At 35.3% G+C, this 17,071-nt stretch overlaps 1 protein-coding gene and 1 long non-coding RNA gene across 3 annotated transcripts in view; one reads left to right on the top strand and one right to left on the bottom strand.

Annotated features, from left to right (window-relative positions):
* Nucleotides 1-17,071, bottom strand: part of SBF2 (SET binding factor 2) — a 307,688-nt gene that overhangs the window by 252,967 nt on the left and 37,650 nt on the right. For both annotated transcript variants that reach the window (XM_036428329.2, XM_036428330.2), the window contains exon 2: nucleotides 12,103-12,188. In XM_036428329.2, the coding sequence (XP_036284222.1) occupies nucleotides 12,103-12,188 (86 nt within the window). The remainder of the gene's footprint in view (nucleotides 1-12,102; nucleotides 12,189-17,071) is intronic.
* LOC118713615 lies at nucleotides 2,592-15,919 on the top strand. The gene is made up of 3 exons (XR_004986331.2): nucleotides 2,592-2,603; nucleotides 13,137-13,139; nucleotides 15,392-15,919. It is a non-coding gene; the product is annotated as an uncharacterized LOC118713615 (long non-coding RNA).

Genomic DNA, 17,071 nt, shown 5'->3' with positions numbered 1-17,071 from the left:
TTATGGTTGATTGAATTCGGGGATACAGAAACCGTGGACATGGAACCTGCAGACAAAGAGAGCTAACTGTATGGTCTAGCTTTGAAATAAATAAAAGCTGCAGACTCCTTAATTAACACAGATTTGTGTTATTAGACCATTCTGATTTCAGTGTTAAAACACTTCTAGTCATGTCTTTCTATTGTCAGTTAAGCCTTCCTAACTAGAATAAGACTTGTTAATTTTTTAACTTTAAAAAGAAGAAAAAACATTAAAAAAAATCAACTTGCCCCATTTAACACAAAGAGTAGAGCGTTATATTAGAGTAAAAACAAACAAACAAACAAACAAACAAACTTTAGCAGAAAGTCAAAAGAACAGGGTTTTATTATCATCTCAGCGAATAGTAAATAGGTTTATGACTGTGGGCAAATTATTGAATCCCTATATTTCAATACCTAATTTTTAGCATAAATGAAAATTAATGAGTACTTAAAATAAATTTAATTTGCCTAAAACTTGTCTGTTTTCTCTTTAGCTTTCCAAATCTTGAATTTACATAAATTTTCCAAATTTTTGAAATGATCTGTCTAAATTTCCACATATATTTCACATTTTGAATAATTACTGGCCTAACTTGAAGTATCTTTAAGCTAGCCAAAATTAGCCTTTTAAAGAAATAAACCTTATTTTAAGGATTTATTTTTTTTAACTTATGAAATATTGATCCTATTTTTATCTTTCATTATATTTAAGGAGATATCAGAAATCATTCCTGCTACCCCAGTTCATGGACACATTTCAGTGCAATGCAACTGTAAACTATTGCTGACATAAGTACAAGCAATATAGAAATACTTCCAATTAAGGCAGTGGTTCTCAATCTTTCTAATGCCGCGGCCCTTTAATACAGTTCCTCATGTTGTGGTGTCCCCCAACCATAAAATTATTTTCGTTGCTACTTCGTAATTGTAATTTTTCTACTGTTATGAATAATAATGTAAATTTCCGATGGTCTTAGGCGACCCACAGATTGAGAACCGCTGCTGTAGAGCCTGAGACCATAGGAAAACACAGGTATTTACATTAGGATTCATTAACAGTAGCAAAATTACAGTTACGAAGTAGCAACATTAATAATTTTATGGTTGGGGTCACCACAACATGAGGAACTGTATTAAAGGGTCCCGGCATTAGAAAGGTTGAGAACCACTGATTAAGGCATACATATATAACCTCAAGGCATTACTTAAAATAAGGAGTCTGGTAATGATAAAAATTTGCTATAATAGTAGGCACAGCCACATCACTGATAAATTCATAACTGATTAATAAACTTTTAATTCTCAAACTTTAAAAACTTTTCTTTAATAAATATACATATTAGTAATGCTATCTACTAAATCTTTGTTACTGGTGATATTAGTGACATTTTATAGACACATTAGTACCACTAGAGGCCACTAACTACTTCACTTTTTATTTAAAAGGTACATATTTATAAGTTATACAGAGATGACAATGCACAGTAAAATTCATAACTGGGAAAGCTGCACGTGAATACTCAAGGCACAATACAAACTCAAACAAAAGATGTGGACATATTTCATGCAGTAATCAGGATTTCTGGATCATCAGAGACCTTGATTGATTAGATCAAGAACTTGGGTATGAGAGGATAGATAATATCAAAATATAATTCCTTATATACCTTTGAAAATAGATTATATAATCTAGAAAGTTGGTGCTCTCTCTAAATAGCGGTTGCCTTTTATACTCAATCTATATACCTATACACAGGTGTATTTACTGATATAGATAAAATTCCAGAGTTCAGTATTCTTTCTAAAATTTCACAAAGTCTATAACATATAATAATGTTTTTATATCTAATGTTGCCTAACATCTATATAAATTAAACCTTTAATAGCCTAGCTGGTGTAGTTCAATGGTTGAGTGTCAACCCAGAAATCAAGAGGCCATTAGTTCGATTCTCAGTCAGGGCACATGCCCAGGTTGTGGGCTCAATCCCCTGTGGAAGGCATGCAGGAGGTATTGATGATGTTTCTCTCTTATTAACTTTTCTCTCTCTCTATCCCTTTTCCTTCCTTTCTTTCTTAAAAAACAAAACAAAACAAAAACAATAGAAACATATTAAAAGAAAAAAAACTTCAATTAAGAAGATCTACCCCACAGATATGAATATACCCAAAATTCTGGCTTAAAGAGGAAAACCTGGCTCAGCAGAATAGATAACACCTGAGAAAACTCTGCTCAGTGCCTCCCATGTCCCCTCATTTCTTCCAGGGTCCTCCTCCCCACTGAAGTTAAATATCTAAAAATAAAGGGCTCAAGTAGCATCGAGAGATCTGCAGAGCCAAGTAAAATTTATGAAACAAAATGGGACTACTTGCTATCTGACTATCCACCCTTTTTGCATGGTGATGCACTATTTTTCAAGAGTTTTCAAATATTCCATGAAACCTTTATTCAGTCATGCTTTTGGCTTAACTGAAGGTCACATAGATGTTCTCCTAGTTTTCTTTTAAAATCTTTATCATTTTAGTTTCCACATTTAGTCTATAATCCATCTCAGATTAATTTAATGTATGGTGTAAGTTAAGGTCAAGGCTAATTTTTTCCCAAATGGATATTCAATTGTCCTGACACCATTTATTGAAAACCCTATCTTTTCCACAACTGAATTGCCTTAGCAACTCTACTGAAAATCAACTTATATATGTGGGTTTGCTTCTATATTTTTGCATGGATCTACATGTCTATCCTTAAGTCAATGCCACACTGACTTGCATATTGAACTTTATAATAAATAGGTCTTTAAACCAGGTAGTGCAAGTCCTCCAATTTTGTTCTTTCTTGTTCAAATTGTTTGGCTATTTGCTACATAATATGTCTTAGAGATTTGTTCATGTCATTGTATAAAGTTCTATCTCACCTCAAAAATATTTTAGTAATAAAATATACATAACATAAAATTTATTATCTTAACCATTTTTAAGTGTACAGTTCAGTAGTGTTAAATACATTCACATTTTTCTGCAACCAATCTCCAGAAACTGAAAATCTATATCCATTACACAACTCCTCATGCCTCCCTCCACAACCCCTGGGCAAGCACTAGGAGCCTAGAAATTTGACTGCTGTCTGTCTCTATGAATTTTACTATTCTAGGAACTTCACATAAATGGAATTATGCAGTATTTGTCTTTTAGTAACTGGCTTATTTCACTTAGCATAATGTCCTCAAGGTTTATCCATGTTGTAGTATGTGTCAGAATTTCCTTCTTTTTAAATTCTGAATAAAATTTCATTATGTGTATATACCACAATCTGTTTATCCAATCATCTGTCAATGAATACTTGGGTTGCTTCCACCGTTGGCCTATTAATGCTACTAGGGCTGTATGTACAGTTATCTGGTTCAAGTCCCTATTTTCAATTCTTTTGGGTGTATACTCAGAAGTGAAATTACTCGGTCATATAATAATTATATGTTCAACTTTTTGAGGAAGCACCATAGAGTTTTCCATTTCATCTCCACAATTTTATATTACAGGAACAGTGCAAAAGGATTTTAATTTTTCCATATGTTTGCCAACACTTGCTATTTATTGTTGTTTTTAATGGTAGTCATCACAATAGGTGTAAAGTGATATCTCACTGTGGTTGTGATTTGCATTTTCCTAAAGATTAGTAAGGTTAGCATCATTTATGTGTCTGTTAGCCGTTTGTACACCTTCTACCTCATACCTTTTAAAAGTTGCATTATATCCTGATGAGTAAATGTGGTACCACTAATCCAGTGGTTGGCAAACCACGGCTCGAGAGCCACATGCAGCTCTTTGGCCCCTTGAATGTTCTAACACCACTTCTTCAAAATAGATTCGCCCAGGCCAAAAACCGACTTCTGCACCTGGGCCACGAAGTTTCAATCACACTGTACATGAGCGCCCACATGTGGTATTTTGTGGAAGAGCCACACTCAAGGGGCCAAAGAGCCGCATGTGGCTCGTGAGCCACGGTTTGCCGACTACTGCACTAATCCAATCAGTCTCCTACTGATGGACATTTAGGTAGTTTTCAATCTTCTGCCATGAATAACCTTACACATGCATATCTATAAGTAACCAACAAATCAGTTTGTTCAAGAATAGTTTCAGTTTATGTGTATTTTCCAATATACGACCTTTCATTCTCAAAAGCATTCTGATAAATATATTACATGAGAGATGAGTAGCAACATTCCATGTGATATTAGGGCCAGGTTATTTGCAAACAACATGACTTTGTGCTAGGTTAGACCTGAGCAGTTTCTACATCTTCCTCAGGAAGTGCTTATGGCCCCAGCGCCCCAGGTTTAGCAGAACCCCAGCATGGCAAGAAAACCTTGTCTAAGGTGGTTCTGAGAGTAGTACTGAAGTAGCAGAGCATGGAGACAGGGGAGGTGAAAGATTCTGTGGCATAACTGAGGCTATCGATGCACTAGTAAAATAAGCACAATTGTAAGTAACTGAAAGTCTAGTATACAAGAACAAACCATTTTGGTGAGCACTGAGGAATATGAGAAAAATAACACCAAGATTGGCTATCCTCTACTGCAGAGATGTAAGAGAATCTACTGTCTCAAAAGTATCCTCTAGACTCATCAGATTCCAACTTGCCATATGATTTTATTACTTCAAAGAGACAATTGTCTGGAAGTCGGAAACTAAAATGTGAGCTCAAATCACCACTTTCCAGCTTAAACCCCATTTATATCCACTTGCTTTGTTGTGAACAGAACTTAAAATTCCTTTTTGTAGTCCTTAGTATATTTTAAAAGCCATGCCTTCATACTTCATAGCAGTATTCTTATGTTTTCAGCCTCAACACTACATAAAATCAAGAGTCCTTCACATATCCTTTACACCGTCTTTAAAATTGAATTCATCAACAAGTGCCCTACCGCAGCACAGAGGGTTTAGATGCTACCTAAGTAACTTTTATAAGTATATATTTTTTACTTTAAGCTCTCTTCTTGCTTTTCGCAAATCTCTCTAGCTGGCAAATTATCCCATCTATCTTTATTCTAAATGATTACTTACACAGCTGACTTATATATACTCACATGTAAGAACTAATGTTTTTACCTATTATATTTCATCTTCTCAATAAAGGGCCTATAATTCCAACCATTTAAAATATTTGTGCCTCTGATTCTGTTATCCAATATGTTTACTACCTTTCTCATTCTCTTTTCATGCATTTTCTTGTACAAAGAGGGAGAAAAGTCTCTTCCACCCTTCTACACTCAGTTCCCTGACCAAACAGTATCTATATCCAGGCCAGAATGACAACTGCTATCCCATTTGTATTCAATGTATTCTAAACAGCTTAAAGAATAAAAGTACACATGGTACTTATACTTCTCTGCCCACAAATAGCCTCCTATACTAAAGCTACTTCTCCTATGTTACAACTGCAAAACGTTTAATACAAGATCCCCCCCCCTTCTCTGCAATCTATATTTACAACTACAGAAAAAATGGATTCATATTAAAGATAGTCAAATCACTATTCTGTAATTTAAATAATGAAACTAATTTCTTAAGAACCTCAAATTTAGAAACTCTAACTAAACATTTATTCTTCTTTTATTCAAGTCACAGCATTTTTTTTTTAACGTTACCTTCACTTTCTAAAAAAATTAGCCAGTGAGTTTTGCTCAGTGTTAGAGTGTGGGCCTACAGACCAAATGGGTTCAATTCCCAGTCAAGAGCACATACCTCAGCCATGACTGGTTTGGCTCAGTGGATAGAGCGTCAGCCTGCGGACTCAAGAGCCCTAAGTTTGATTCTGGTCAAGGGCATGTACCTCAGTTGTGGGCAGATACCCAGTAGGGAGTGTACAGGAGGGCAACTGATTGGTGTTTCTCTCTCATCGATGTTTCTGACTCTCTATTTCTCTCCCTTCCTCTCTGTAAAAAAATCAATAAATTTAAAAAAAAAAAAAAAAAAGAGCACAAACCTCAGTTGCAGGTTTGATCCCCAGCCCTAGTCTGGGTGCATATGGGAGAGACCCAATCGATGTCTCTCACACATTGATGTTTCTCTCTCTCCCACCCCTCCTTTCCATCCACTCTGTCTGAAAATCAATGGAAAAAATATCCTCAGGTGAGGATTAAAAGAAAACAATTAGACCTACAAATGTCCCAGTGCAGACAGTCCCTAGTAAAAATATGGCACTATTTTCTGAATTATAATATTAAAAAAATTAGGGCATCTTTAAAAATAAAAAAAAGCTACTGCCAAAACAATATTTGTTTGTTGATATCCAAAAGCTAGCCAAGCCTAGCTGATTTGGCTCAATAGATAAAGCATCGGCCTATGAACTGAAAGGTCCTGGGTTCGATTGCGGTCAAGAGCACATTCCCGGGTTGTGGGCTTGATCCCCAGTAGGGGCATGCAAGAGGCAGCTGATCAGTGATTCTCTCTCATCATTGATGTTCCTATCGCTCTCTCTCTGAAATCAATAAAAATGTATTTAAAAAATAAAAACCCAAAAGCTAGCCAATAAAAACATTTGTTTCCATAGTCCAAAATAGATTGTTAGCCATAGAATGCCTCTGCAAAACAATTCTTAAATTTTCTTTGAAATATTGTCACTAAAATTAACTGAAACTTTATTTTTATGACTGTCTGTGGTTTCCTTGTATGCTTAAAAAACACAAGAAAAAGATAAAAATATCCCAGAATTGGAAAAGTAGTCATTATGTTTGGTTTAGCTTATTTTCATATTTTTATTTTTAAAATCCATCCAAATTAAAGTTCAGCATTTCCCAATAGAAGAAAAGAAAAAGAAGGCAATTTCTTTACATAAAAGCCCAAAGAATAAATACAATATCCTCTAAATTAAATTTGGGATTTGACTTTTTAGGGACTGAATGCATAAAATCCTTTCCTACTAGTCATAAAGTTTAGTCATCAGACTGAACACAATTATCTTTCCTTTAGATTTTAAACAACTCAAATTTATGCTGTCTGAGAAGAAGAGGTGGAAATAGAAAATAATTTCAATATAATACTGTGCTCTGAACACAGACATGTCCTCAGATAAAGTAAGTGAAGTTGGTATCCATCTAATATGCAGCATTCTTTTAACATTTCTAAACCTAAGTTCTTCCAAATCATAGAACCCTGTTTTCAGATCCTACATTTACAAATGCTAACCATAGTTTAAAGTATCACTTTCAGAACATTCTCAGATCTTAGCTCACACTAAGAATCAAAAGACCTGGATTGAATCCTAACTCTGCTGCATCTCAGCTGTTAGATCCTAATAAAATTGTTTAAACTCCCTGATCTTTAACTTACTTATCTGTAAATTAGATGCACTCCCATGTATCATCTAATTTATGAAAGTTCATCACAGTCTATCAATCCTATGCAACTGTTAAATGTTAACAGTAATATTATATGCTAAAAGTTGTTCTACTACCTTGGAAAGGGTAAGATTTTTCCCCTCTCTGTAAATCATCACAAAAGGGCCATTATCACCCTGAAATCAACAAACCATTTAGGGACCAAGCCAGATCACCTTCAATTAGTCTAAGATTTTATTAGGCTTATTTCTGGTCCTAAAGCTACAGGAGTTATTCTAGTTATACAGTATTTCACAATTATTCAAATTACTGCTATTCATATGAAGAACAGTTGTACTGTTCCCTACTATACAAAGTATAGCTCACAGCAATAAATAATAAAAACACAATGAAAAATTAATTTAATGATTCTATTGTTTTTATATGAATTTTGACAGATGTTAAGTAAGTTAATGTTTTACTTGACACAGCACAGTAGACATTAGAGGATTAGAATTGCTATCAATTATAGAAAAACAAAAAATAAATTTCTAATGTAATCCAGCAGCTCAAATACTGTTGGTTAATTTATTGGGGTGACATTGGTTAATAAGATCAAATAGGTTTCAGTGTACATACCTATGATACATGATCTGTATATTGCATTGTGTGCCCACCATCCAAAGACCAATCATCTTCCATCACCATATATTGGCCCACTTTACTTTTTATATTTCTAAATAAAATCTAGCCAAAAAAAATCTTGAAATGCTTTGCTAAGAATCAGCCAAGAAGTCATCTAGGAAAATGTCAGGTGAGAAAAAATTCTGTTTACTTATTATCACTTCCATTCTATCAATTAACAGCATATAACTCTACTTGTTACTGGAGAGCCACTGATAGCACTTGAACACAGGAGCGTCTATCATACAAAGAAAAAAAAACACCATTTACTAAATAGTAAAATCAGTAACTGTCCCTCCCTCACTACTAGAGAAACATCACACTATCTATTATTCCCTTAAATTTCAAAACACAATTCATCCCTTGTCAATCATAGCTAAATAGCTAGTGTCAGTCTGGCTGGCGTTGTTCAGTGAGCTTCAACCTATGAACCAGGAGGTCAGGTTTCGATTCCCCATCAGGGCATATGCCTAAGTTATGTATGGGCTTGATCTCCATTGTGGGGCTTGCAGGAGACAGCCTATCAATGATTCTCTCTCATCATTGATGCTTCTCTCTCCCCCTCTCGCGTCCTCTCTGAAATCAATAAAAATATATTTTAAAAAACATCTAGTATCAAATCATATCTCTTGAAACTTATGAAGGTAGTTCACTGTTCAAATTTTCAAACTGTTGTAGTTTATATCCCTCCATGCTTTGATGTGAGAGAAGATAGGAGTTCACAAAAAGTTCAAAAAAGGTCCAGCGAGCGTGGCTCAGCAGTTGAGCATTGATCCATGAACCAGGAGGTCATGGTTTGATTCCCTGTCAAGGCACATGCCCGGGTTGTGAACTCCATCCCCAGTGCGGGGAGTGCAGGAGGCAGCTGATCAATGATTCTCTCTCATCATTGATGTTTTTACCTCCCTATTTTTCTCCCTCTCTCAAAAATCAATAAAAACATATTTTTTTAAAAGTTCAAGATGGTCCAGCAACAAAAATTTCCCCTTTCAATCATCACTGAAAGGATGCTTAATAGTACAAATAAATACCTAGTTATTCACATAGGAAAGCCAATTATTAGTATTTGTAGGCATGTGGGAGGAGGAGGAATAGAAGGGGCTTTCAAAAAAGTTACTTTTCCTATGATCCTCACATTCTTTCCTCATTTTTAATAACAAAATACAAAATTTACCTTTTATGAATATCTACAGAATATGCTGCCTTCTTTATACTAGGTGTACCGGTTAACAATGTGGGTATTTTTCCATAGATAGAGTTACATATATGTTGATATATATGCAATTTGATATGTATGCTATTTTGTTGTATTGACAACAAGCTTCAAAACTTTATATGTCAAATTTTCTGAAGGTGTAACATCATAGATATTTTTACGCTTAAAAATGTCAAATTTTGTGCCAAAAATTTGTGAGAAGAGCATTTGTGGGAACTTTTAATTAATTATTTTGAAGAAAAGTACTGCTGAAAATTATCATATACTTCGGGAAGCTTATGATGATGAACATACACCATCTCAAGATATTTGTGAACGCTGGTTTAAACACTTTAAAAGTGATTATTTTGATGTAAAAGACAAACGTCCAGGTCAACCGAAAAAATTTGAAGACAATTATAAGCATTCCTGGATGAAGATGCATGTCAAACGCAAAAACAACTTGCAGAAAGATTAAACATTGCTCAGCAAACAATTTCCGATCATTTACAAGCAATGGGAAATATTTTAAAGGAAGGAAAATGGGTGCCACATCAACTGAACGAAAGACAAATGGAAAACAGAAAAGTCATTGGTAAAATATTGCTTCAATGGCACAAAGGAAAGGGGTTTTTTTTGCATCAAATTGTGACTAGCAATGAAAAGTGGATTTATTCTGAGAATCCCAAACCCACAAAATCATGGGTTGATCTAGGTCAACAATCAACATTGACTGCAAGGCCAAATCACTTCAGGAAGAAAATAAGTCTCTGCGTTTGGTGGGATAAGGAAGATGTGGTGTATTATGACCTTCTAAAACCAGATGAAACCATTAATACTGGTCACTACCGACAACAAATAATCCATTTGAACCACGCTTTGATCATAAAATGACCAAAATGGGCCAGAAAACATGGCAAATTAATTTTGCTTCATGATAATGCACCATCACACACTTCAAAACTAGTTAAAGACACGTTAAAAGACCTTGCCTGGGAAGTTTTAACCTACCCATTGTATTCACCAGACCTTGCTCTTCCAGATTACCACTTGTTGAAATCAATGGAACACACACTTTCTGAGCAGCACTTTAAAACATATGAAGAAGTGGAAAATTGGGTCTCTGATCCATATTATTAACCGGTTAATAGTTAATCTGCAACATTAACCAGTTAATAGTTTATCTGTTTTATTAACCAGTTAATAGTTAATTCATATTATTAACCGGTTAACCGTTAATCTGCAATATTAACCAGTTAATGGTTAATCCGCATTATTAACCGGTTAATAGTTAATCCACATTAACTGGTCAAGACAGATTTTGTAATCAAAGAAAACACGATAATTTCAAGAGAAGCATCGAAAGTGCTTTATTCAAAGTAATGTCCATCGCTAGCTACACATTTCCCCCATCTTTCAGGTAATTTGTGAATACCGTCCCAATAGAACTTTTCTTGTTTTGAAGCAAACCATTCAGAGACTCAATTTTCCACTTCATACATTTTGAAGTGCTGCTCAGAAAGTGTGTGCGCCATCAATCGGAACAAGTGGAAATCTAAAGGAGTAATACAACAAAATAACATACATATCAAATCGCATATATATCCACATATGTGTAACTCCATCTATTAAAAAATCTGCATTATTAACTGGTATATCTAGTAAATAATCAAAATTAGGCATTCAGCAATGTATTTTTTATCTTTAGTGAAGAAGAAATGAATAGTCATTAGCAAAAATTTTAAAATTCACATTTTTTTTCAACATCAGTTTTATCCTAATTGATATTTTTGATCAATGCTAACAGATGAATAATTCTTCTGGGGCAGGTGTTGCAAGATGTTAAACAAACAGCAGCAACAACAATAATAAACTACCTCATTTAATGAACACTTACTTTATGGAATAAATTGTTCTAAGCATTTTATGTGCTTTTTTAACCCATTTTATCTTACAAAAACCCTATATGATTAGTATCGTCATTATCCTCATTTTGTAAATGAGGATTCTGCTGCTCAAAGAAGTTAGCTTATCAAAAGTCAAACCATACAGCTGAGATCTGTAGTCCTCTCCAGAGCCTGCACACTTCACTATCATACCAAATGTTCTCACAGCAAAATCTGCTTTGAAGAACACTTCTCATTAAATTTGTATGTGTATACACACAAACAACATAAATACATATAGGCAAACACATATACACATACTACAGTATGTTTGAGAACCAGATTGTATAGTCATATTGCAAAATACTTTAGTGATCATCTTTCTAGTCCTCACTTAACCATCATGAAATAGCCACCAGATAGGATGTCCTAGCTATCATTAATTATGCACAACCATTACATTCCTTTAAAATGGCTGACAAAAATTAAAGCAGCTGAACTGCACCATGATAAAACAACCTAAAGATCCTATATCTAAAAAGGCAATTTGGATTTGTGAATTCAACATAACTGGTCACCATTAAACTAACCTTTCCTTTTCTTTCTTTCTTTTTTTTTTCTATTTAGTTTTCATCCAAATAATCTGGAAATTTCCAAAAAAAATAAAGTAAACATTTGTGTAGTAACACACTATCACTAAAGCTACTAGGCTAACATTTTGACTGAAGAGTCAATGGAATTTTTCAGCTCCCAAGTACATAAAGATCATCAATTTCATCTTTAATATTAGAGAGGTTTAAATGGTAAAATGGACAGCAAAACACATTCCAGAATCAATACATTCAAAGGTTACTGTACCTGGGGTACTGAAATGAAGGATTATTTCTAGTGACATGTTACAGTAAAATCACCAAATTATTAACAGTAACTATAACATAAATATAATAACAGCATAAAAAGTATCATTATAAAAGTACAATAATGCACCATCAACTTACCAATTCAATTCCCTGTGGGAAAGGTGTATCATCCCAGTCCTTCTGTGGAAATCTCTGGATTATTTTCCCCAGACCTGCTCCTGACCCTATTAATAAAGTCAAAATAAATGGAATACTATAAAATCTTAATACTCATTATATTAATACTTATTTATAAATGAATGTTCATTGAATAAATTGATATACTGGTTAAATATTTTCAAGATTTAAAGGACACAAAAATTCCAAACACAATACTGAAATGACAGACTATTATATCCAACAGACTCTCAAAATTTACATACATATGAAAAGCTAAAAAATAAATAGTCAGAAACATTAAAATCTAGAGTTTCTATCACACCATGGGAATAACTGCCTTTGTTCCCAATAAGGAAAACAATCTTCTCAGTATTTCAAGTTCAAACTTTAAAAGAACTTTTCAATGGAGGCAAAGTACTTTTAAGTAACAAAATGACAGTTAGCACTAAGCTTCAGTTGTGGGTTATAAACAGTGTTATGAGTAAAATAAAGACTTTTACCGTGGCCTGGGAACTTGACTACTACCGTGTTTCCCCGAAAATAAGACACCCTCCGAAAATAAGACATCCCCTAAAAATAAGACCTAGCGCAACTTTGGGAGAAAAAGTTAATATAAGACACTGTCTTATTTTCGGGAAACAGGATATCTAGGCAGAGTTTCTCAACATCAGCATTATTGACATTTTGGGCCAGATTATGTGTTTATGGGAAGGTTGGGTGGAAAGGATCTAAGTCCTGTGCATTGTAGGATGTTTAGCAGCATCCTTAGCCTGAACCCACTAGATGATAGTAGTACCCTACCACCACCAAGTCATTACAATAAAAAATATCTCCAAATACTGCCAAATGTCCTCTGATGGGGGCAAAACTGTCCCTGGTTGAAAACTACTTGTCTGTGTCATTATTGTTATAAAATTATCCTGAGACACTGAAGAATGGATTGATTTATTCTTGAACCCTGGGGATGTAATCTGTGAGTAATTTGGGAATGGAAAGTATATTGTTAGCCCTAGCTGGTTTGGCTCAGTGGATAGAGCATTGGCATGTGGACTGAGAGGTCCTGGGTTCAATTCGTCAATTGGCTATGGGGACCTGCTGTATTTATAATAGAAGAACTGCTGCGCTGGAAACACACTTATGGTGCAAGCCTTGTTTCAGTGGGACTTTGGTGCTCACTGACTCAGCCTCCTGAATGTGTCACTTATGGATGTGAGGAGTTGAAATCTGGTCTCACACTGACCACTAGATACACTGGCTTCTGGATCTCCAATGAGGTGCAGTTTGGCTATTGTCTGAGGCCACCCGGCAGGAGCTACAGCGAGAACGACAGTCCTCTCTTCCCTGCTTGGAGCTTGGAGGCTTTGGAGCTGTCTGCACCAGGTTGCAAGTTTGCTAGGTTAAACTGCAATGGAGAAGTCCATTCATATGCAAAAACCACTGCTTGGAGCTTGGGTGTGTTTGTAAATTGTGCAGCGTGGAGTATCAGGGCGTCACTAGGCTAGAGCGTGGCAAACAGCCATGGCTGCCAGTGAGCCATCTCTGCCTCTCTGCCCAAGTCCCCATGTCTCACGCCCCAGCACAGCAAACAATTATTCTTGCGCACAGCTCTGCAAGCAAACCACGCTCACTTTCCGACCCGATGGCAGATAGTCCAGCTTCTCTCCAGAAACTGGATTTCAAAGAGATTGGGAGCTTGTCTCTCTTCGGGTTGAAGAAAACAACACCCTCTGCCAGCAGGGACCAGTCGCCAGCGCCTCGTGTGCCCCCAGTTTTTCAGCGCTTGTGTCCTGAATGCTCTTTTCTCTTTCAGTCTAGTTGTAGAGCTTCCATTCAACCAGCTTTCCTGTGATTCTGGGTGATAGACGTTTTGTCTTCTAGTTGCAGCATTGAAATTGTTGGGCACGGCAGCAGTTTAGATGTTTACCTAAGCCACCATCTTGGATCTCCTCTTAAATGTTTATTTTAATAAATTCATTACTACTGACACAAATAGTTTTAAGCTTACATCTCCCTGTCTTTTTAAACAGAAATAAATGCATGTTATTTAGCTCATCATATTTAATCAGGTGTTCCTATATTGTTTGTTTAGTTCTAAAAGCCATAGCTAATATATTTTAGGTTTTTAAAATAGTTTATCATACTAATTTTTAATAAATATAAAAATCCATATTAACTGCAATTTTTTTCAAATATATAAAAATATAAAAAAGAAATCACTCACATTCTCACACCTGAGGAGAATTACTGTTAACATTTTGGACCATTTTATCCTAGGGATGAAATAGGGAATTTTTGTAAACATGTGCTTTTTCTACAGAATTGAGATCATATTAAACCTAGCTTTATATATTGATGTAGTACTTAATATTTTACAATGGGCCTTTACTGTAGTATGTACATTTTCTAGTTTCTCACTATTATAAATAATGCTACATAAGGCCCTTTCTATATAAATATTCATCCTCATCTCACTTTTCCACAGGGGGAAAAAAAAGAATTCTTAGAAATACAACTACTAGGTTAAAGAGTATGAAAATTTTGAAGATCACACAAAGCCAAAGGGCCCACCAGAAAGACACTTAATTATTTTTTTTTAATATTCTATGTATAAGAATGACATTGGCATTTTCACTATAGCCTTACCAAGAACTGTTATTTTAGATTTTTCACTTGTTTTAATTATTGCAAACTTGACAGATAAAAAATTCCTCTCTGGCAGGAGCATAACTTTCAAAAGTCTCTAGAAGCAACATATTATTATTGATTTCACAATACTATGCAGAGTTTCAAAAACATGAAAGTTTATTTTGAAATGGAGATATAATATTTATAAATGCACACAGAAATAAATCATGATGGTAAGACTTTCAGTTATATGAAAATGGAAATTAGGTTAGAAAAAAGGCAACAATAAAAATGGTAGATTGATATTTCACTGCAAATAAAATGTAGAGAGAGTTACAATAATTTGTTTTGCAAATATGTAAATTGCTGGAGCTAACAACTGTTGAGGAGCTTATAAAAGTACCCTGCAAAGAGTAAACAAATATTTTCTGCATATTGCTTCTTGATTTGTAAGCATTTAGTCTCAATGTTTAAACATTTCCCAAGTTTATATATTTCATATGATAACTATTTTTAAGGCAATACTGATTGTATTTAAAAATTCTGAGATGATTTTTTTGTATTGAAAAACAAGCAACAGTGAGGGAAAACTGTTCTATAGTCAGGTGTCTAGATACCTGCACACTGATCCTTATGTCCAGAGGTGAAGCTGTGTGGGAAACTGCCTATTGTCTTCACTAGCAGAGAGGTGTGGACAAGGAGCCTGGAATGCTGGTGACCCTTGAGCCCTGGCAAAGGTCAAAGCTATACACCCACTGTTTAGTTGAGACAATGGTAGCTGAAGCAACTTCCACACCAGACAGTCATCAAATCCTTACTGATAAGATACTCTATTACTGGAAATTGCCTGCCTAAGGACTATAGGTGTATCCCAAGTTGAATAAAAGGATGGCAAGGCCTGAGTCCAATTGGAGTCCTTCCTCTTAAGTTGTGCTCCCATCTGGTCCCCCAATATTTCCAAATTATTATTTTTTGTCTCTTCTCTTTCATTTGCATGTGGCCCCTCTTCCAGAACCCAAGCCCTGAACAATGCGAGATGTGGGTCTTCACAAAGCAGGTCATGTCAATCAGAGTGACTGTAAAAGCAGCTTTTATTTGTATTACATAGGTAGGGGAAAGGAAAAATTGCTCAAAAGAAAGGGGGACCACTTCCTAGAAAGGAGGAGTGCTAGGCTGCAAAAGACTGTCCCCTGCATTTTTTGCTGCTGACTTGAAAGAAGAGAGCAGCCAAAACCGGTTTGGCTCAGTGGATAGAGCATTGGCCTGCGGACTAAAAGGTCTCCCAGGTTCGATTCCAGTCAAGGGCATGTACCTTGGTTGCGGGTACATCCCCAGTAGGGGGTGTGCAAGAGGCAGCTGATCGATGACTCTCTCTCATCGATGTTTCTGACTCTTTGTCCCTCTCTCTTCCTCTCTGTAAAAAATCAAAAAATATATATATATAAAAAATTATATATATATATATATATATATATATATATATATATATATAGAAAGAAAGAAAGAAAGAAAGAAAGAAAGAAAGAAAGAAAGAAAGAAAGAAAGAAAGAAAGAAGGAGGGAGCAGTTATTAGTCAGTGCCTTCCTTCCTATTGTTATTTTTCGGACCCTACTCTCCTACCCCATTATAAAATCAAGAAATATAATGGCCAAATGGAGTTACTATATTAAAAGGGGGCAGGGAGAACAATCCTTGGCACGATACCAGAACATTTGGAAATGGCTTTCTTTAAAAAAAAAAAAAAAAGTAGACAAGCTGCCCAAAGCAAATTTAGACAGGATGAGGAAATACTGGTGTGGTCAGGAACACTTTTCCCTCCTTTACATTTGGTAACCCACTTTCCCTTGGGCCCTGGAAGAGCTATCAGGCTACCCAGGCCAGTCACTAGGATTAGCAACTGACCTAGGATGAGCCAGCCATCCATTACCCCCCTTGGCAGGTCTTCTAGCCTTGGCCAATGACTCCAGAAGAGTCAAAAAGTATTCTCAGGGTTGCTAACCAGTATACTGTTGGTGTGAAGTTGCCAGTAGCTAGGAGGAAGAAGTAAATCTGCAGAAGAACTAAGAATATTATAAAAAGGTACACTTAAAACCTATATGATCCTATTAACCAATGTCACCCCAATAAATTTAATTTAAAAAAATAAGTAGGGGTTAATTAGGGAATAAAATATAGTACTCTGCTCTACACAAAACAGGATACTTCGTATTTGTTGAACATACAATTGACAAAAATTATTTGATTGACCTCTATGTGTATTACAGTGTAGATATGCCAAGTATATATAGGGGTAGGCAAAAGTGGGTTTACAGTTGTGAGTGTG

The sequence above is a fragment of the Pipistrellus kuhlii genome, unplaced genomic scaffold (assembly GCF_014108245.1).
Source record: "Pipistrellus kuhlii isolate mPipKuh1 unplaced genomic scaffold, mPipKuh1.p scaffold_m20_p_9, whole genome shotgun sequence".
Taxonomy (NCBI): domain Eukaryota; kingdom Metazoa; phylum Chordata; class Mammalia; order Chiroptera; family Vespertilionidae; genus Pipistrellus; species Pipistrellus kuhlii.
The sequence above is the reverse complement of the archived record's forward strand: the minus strand, read 5'-3'. Positions and strand labels throughout refer to the sequence as shown.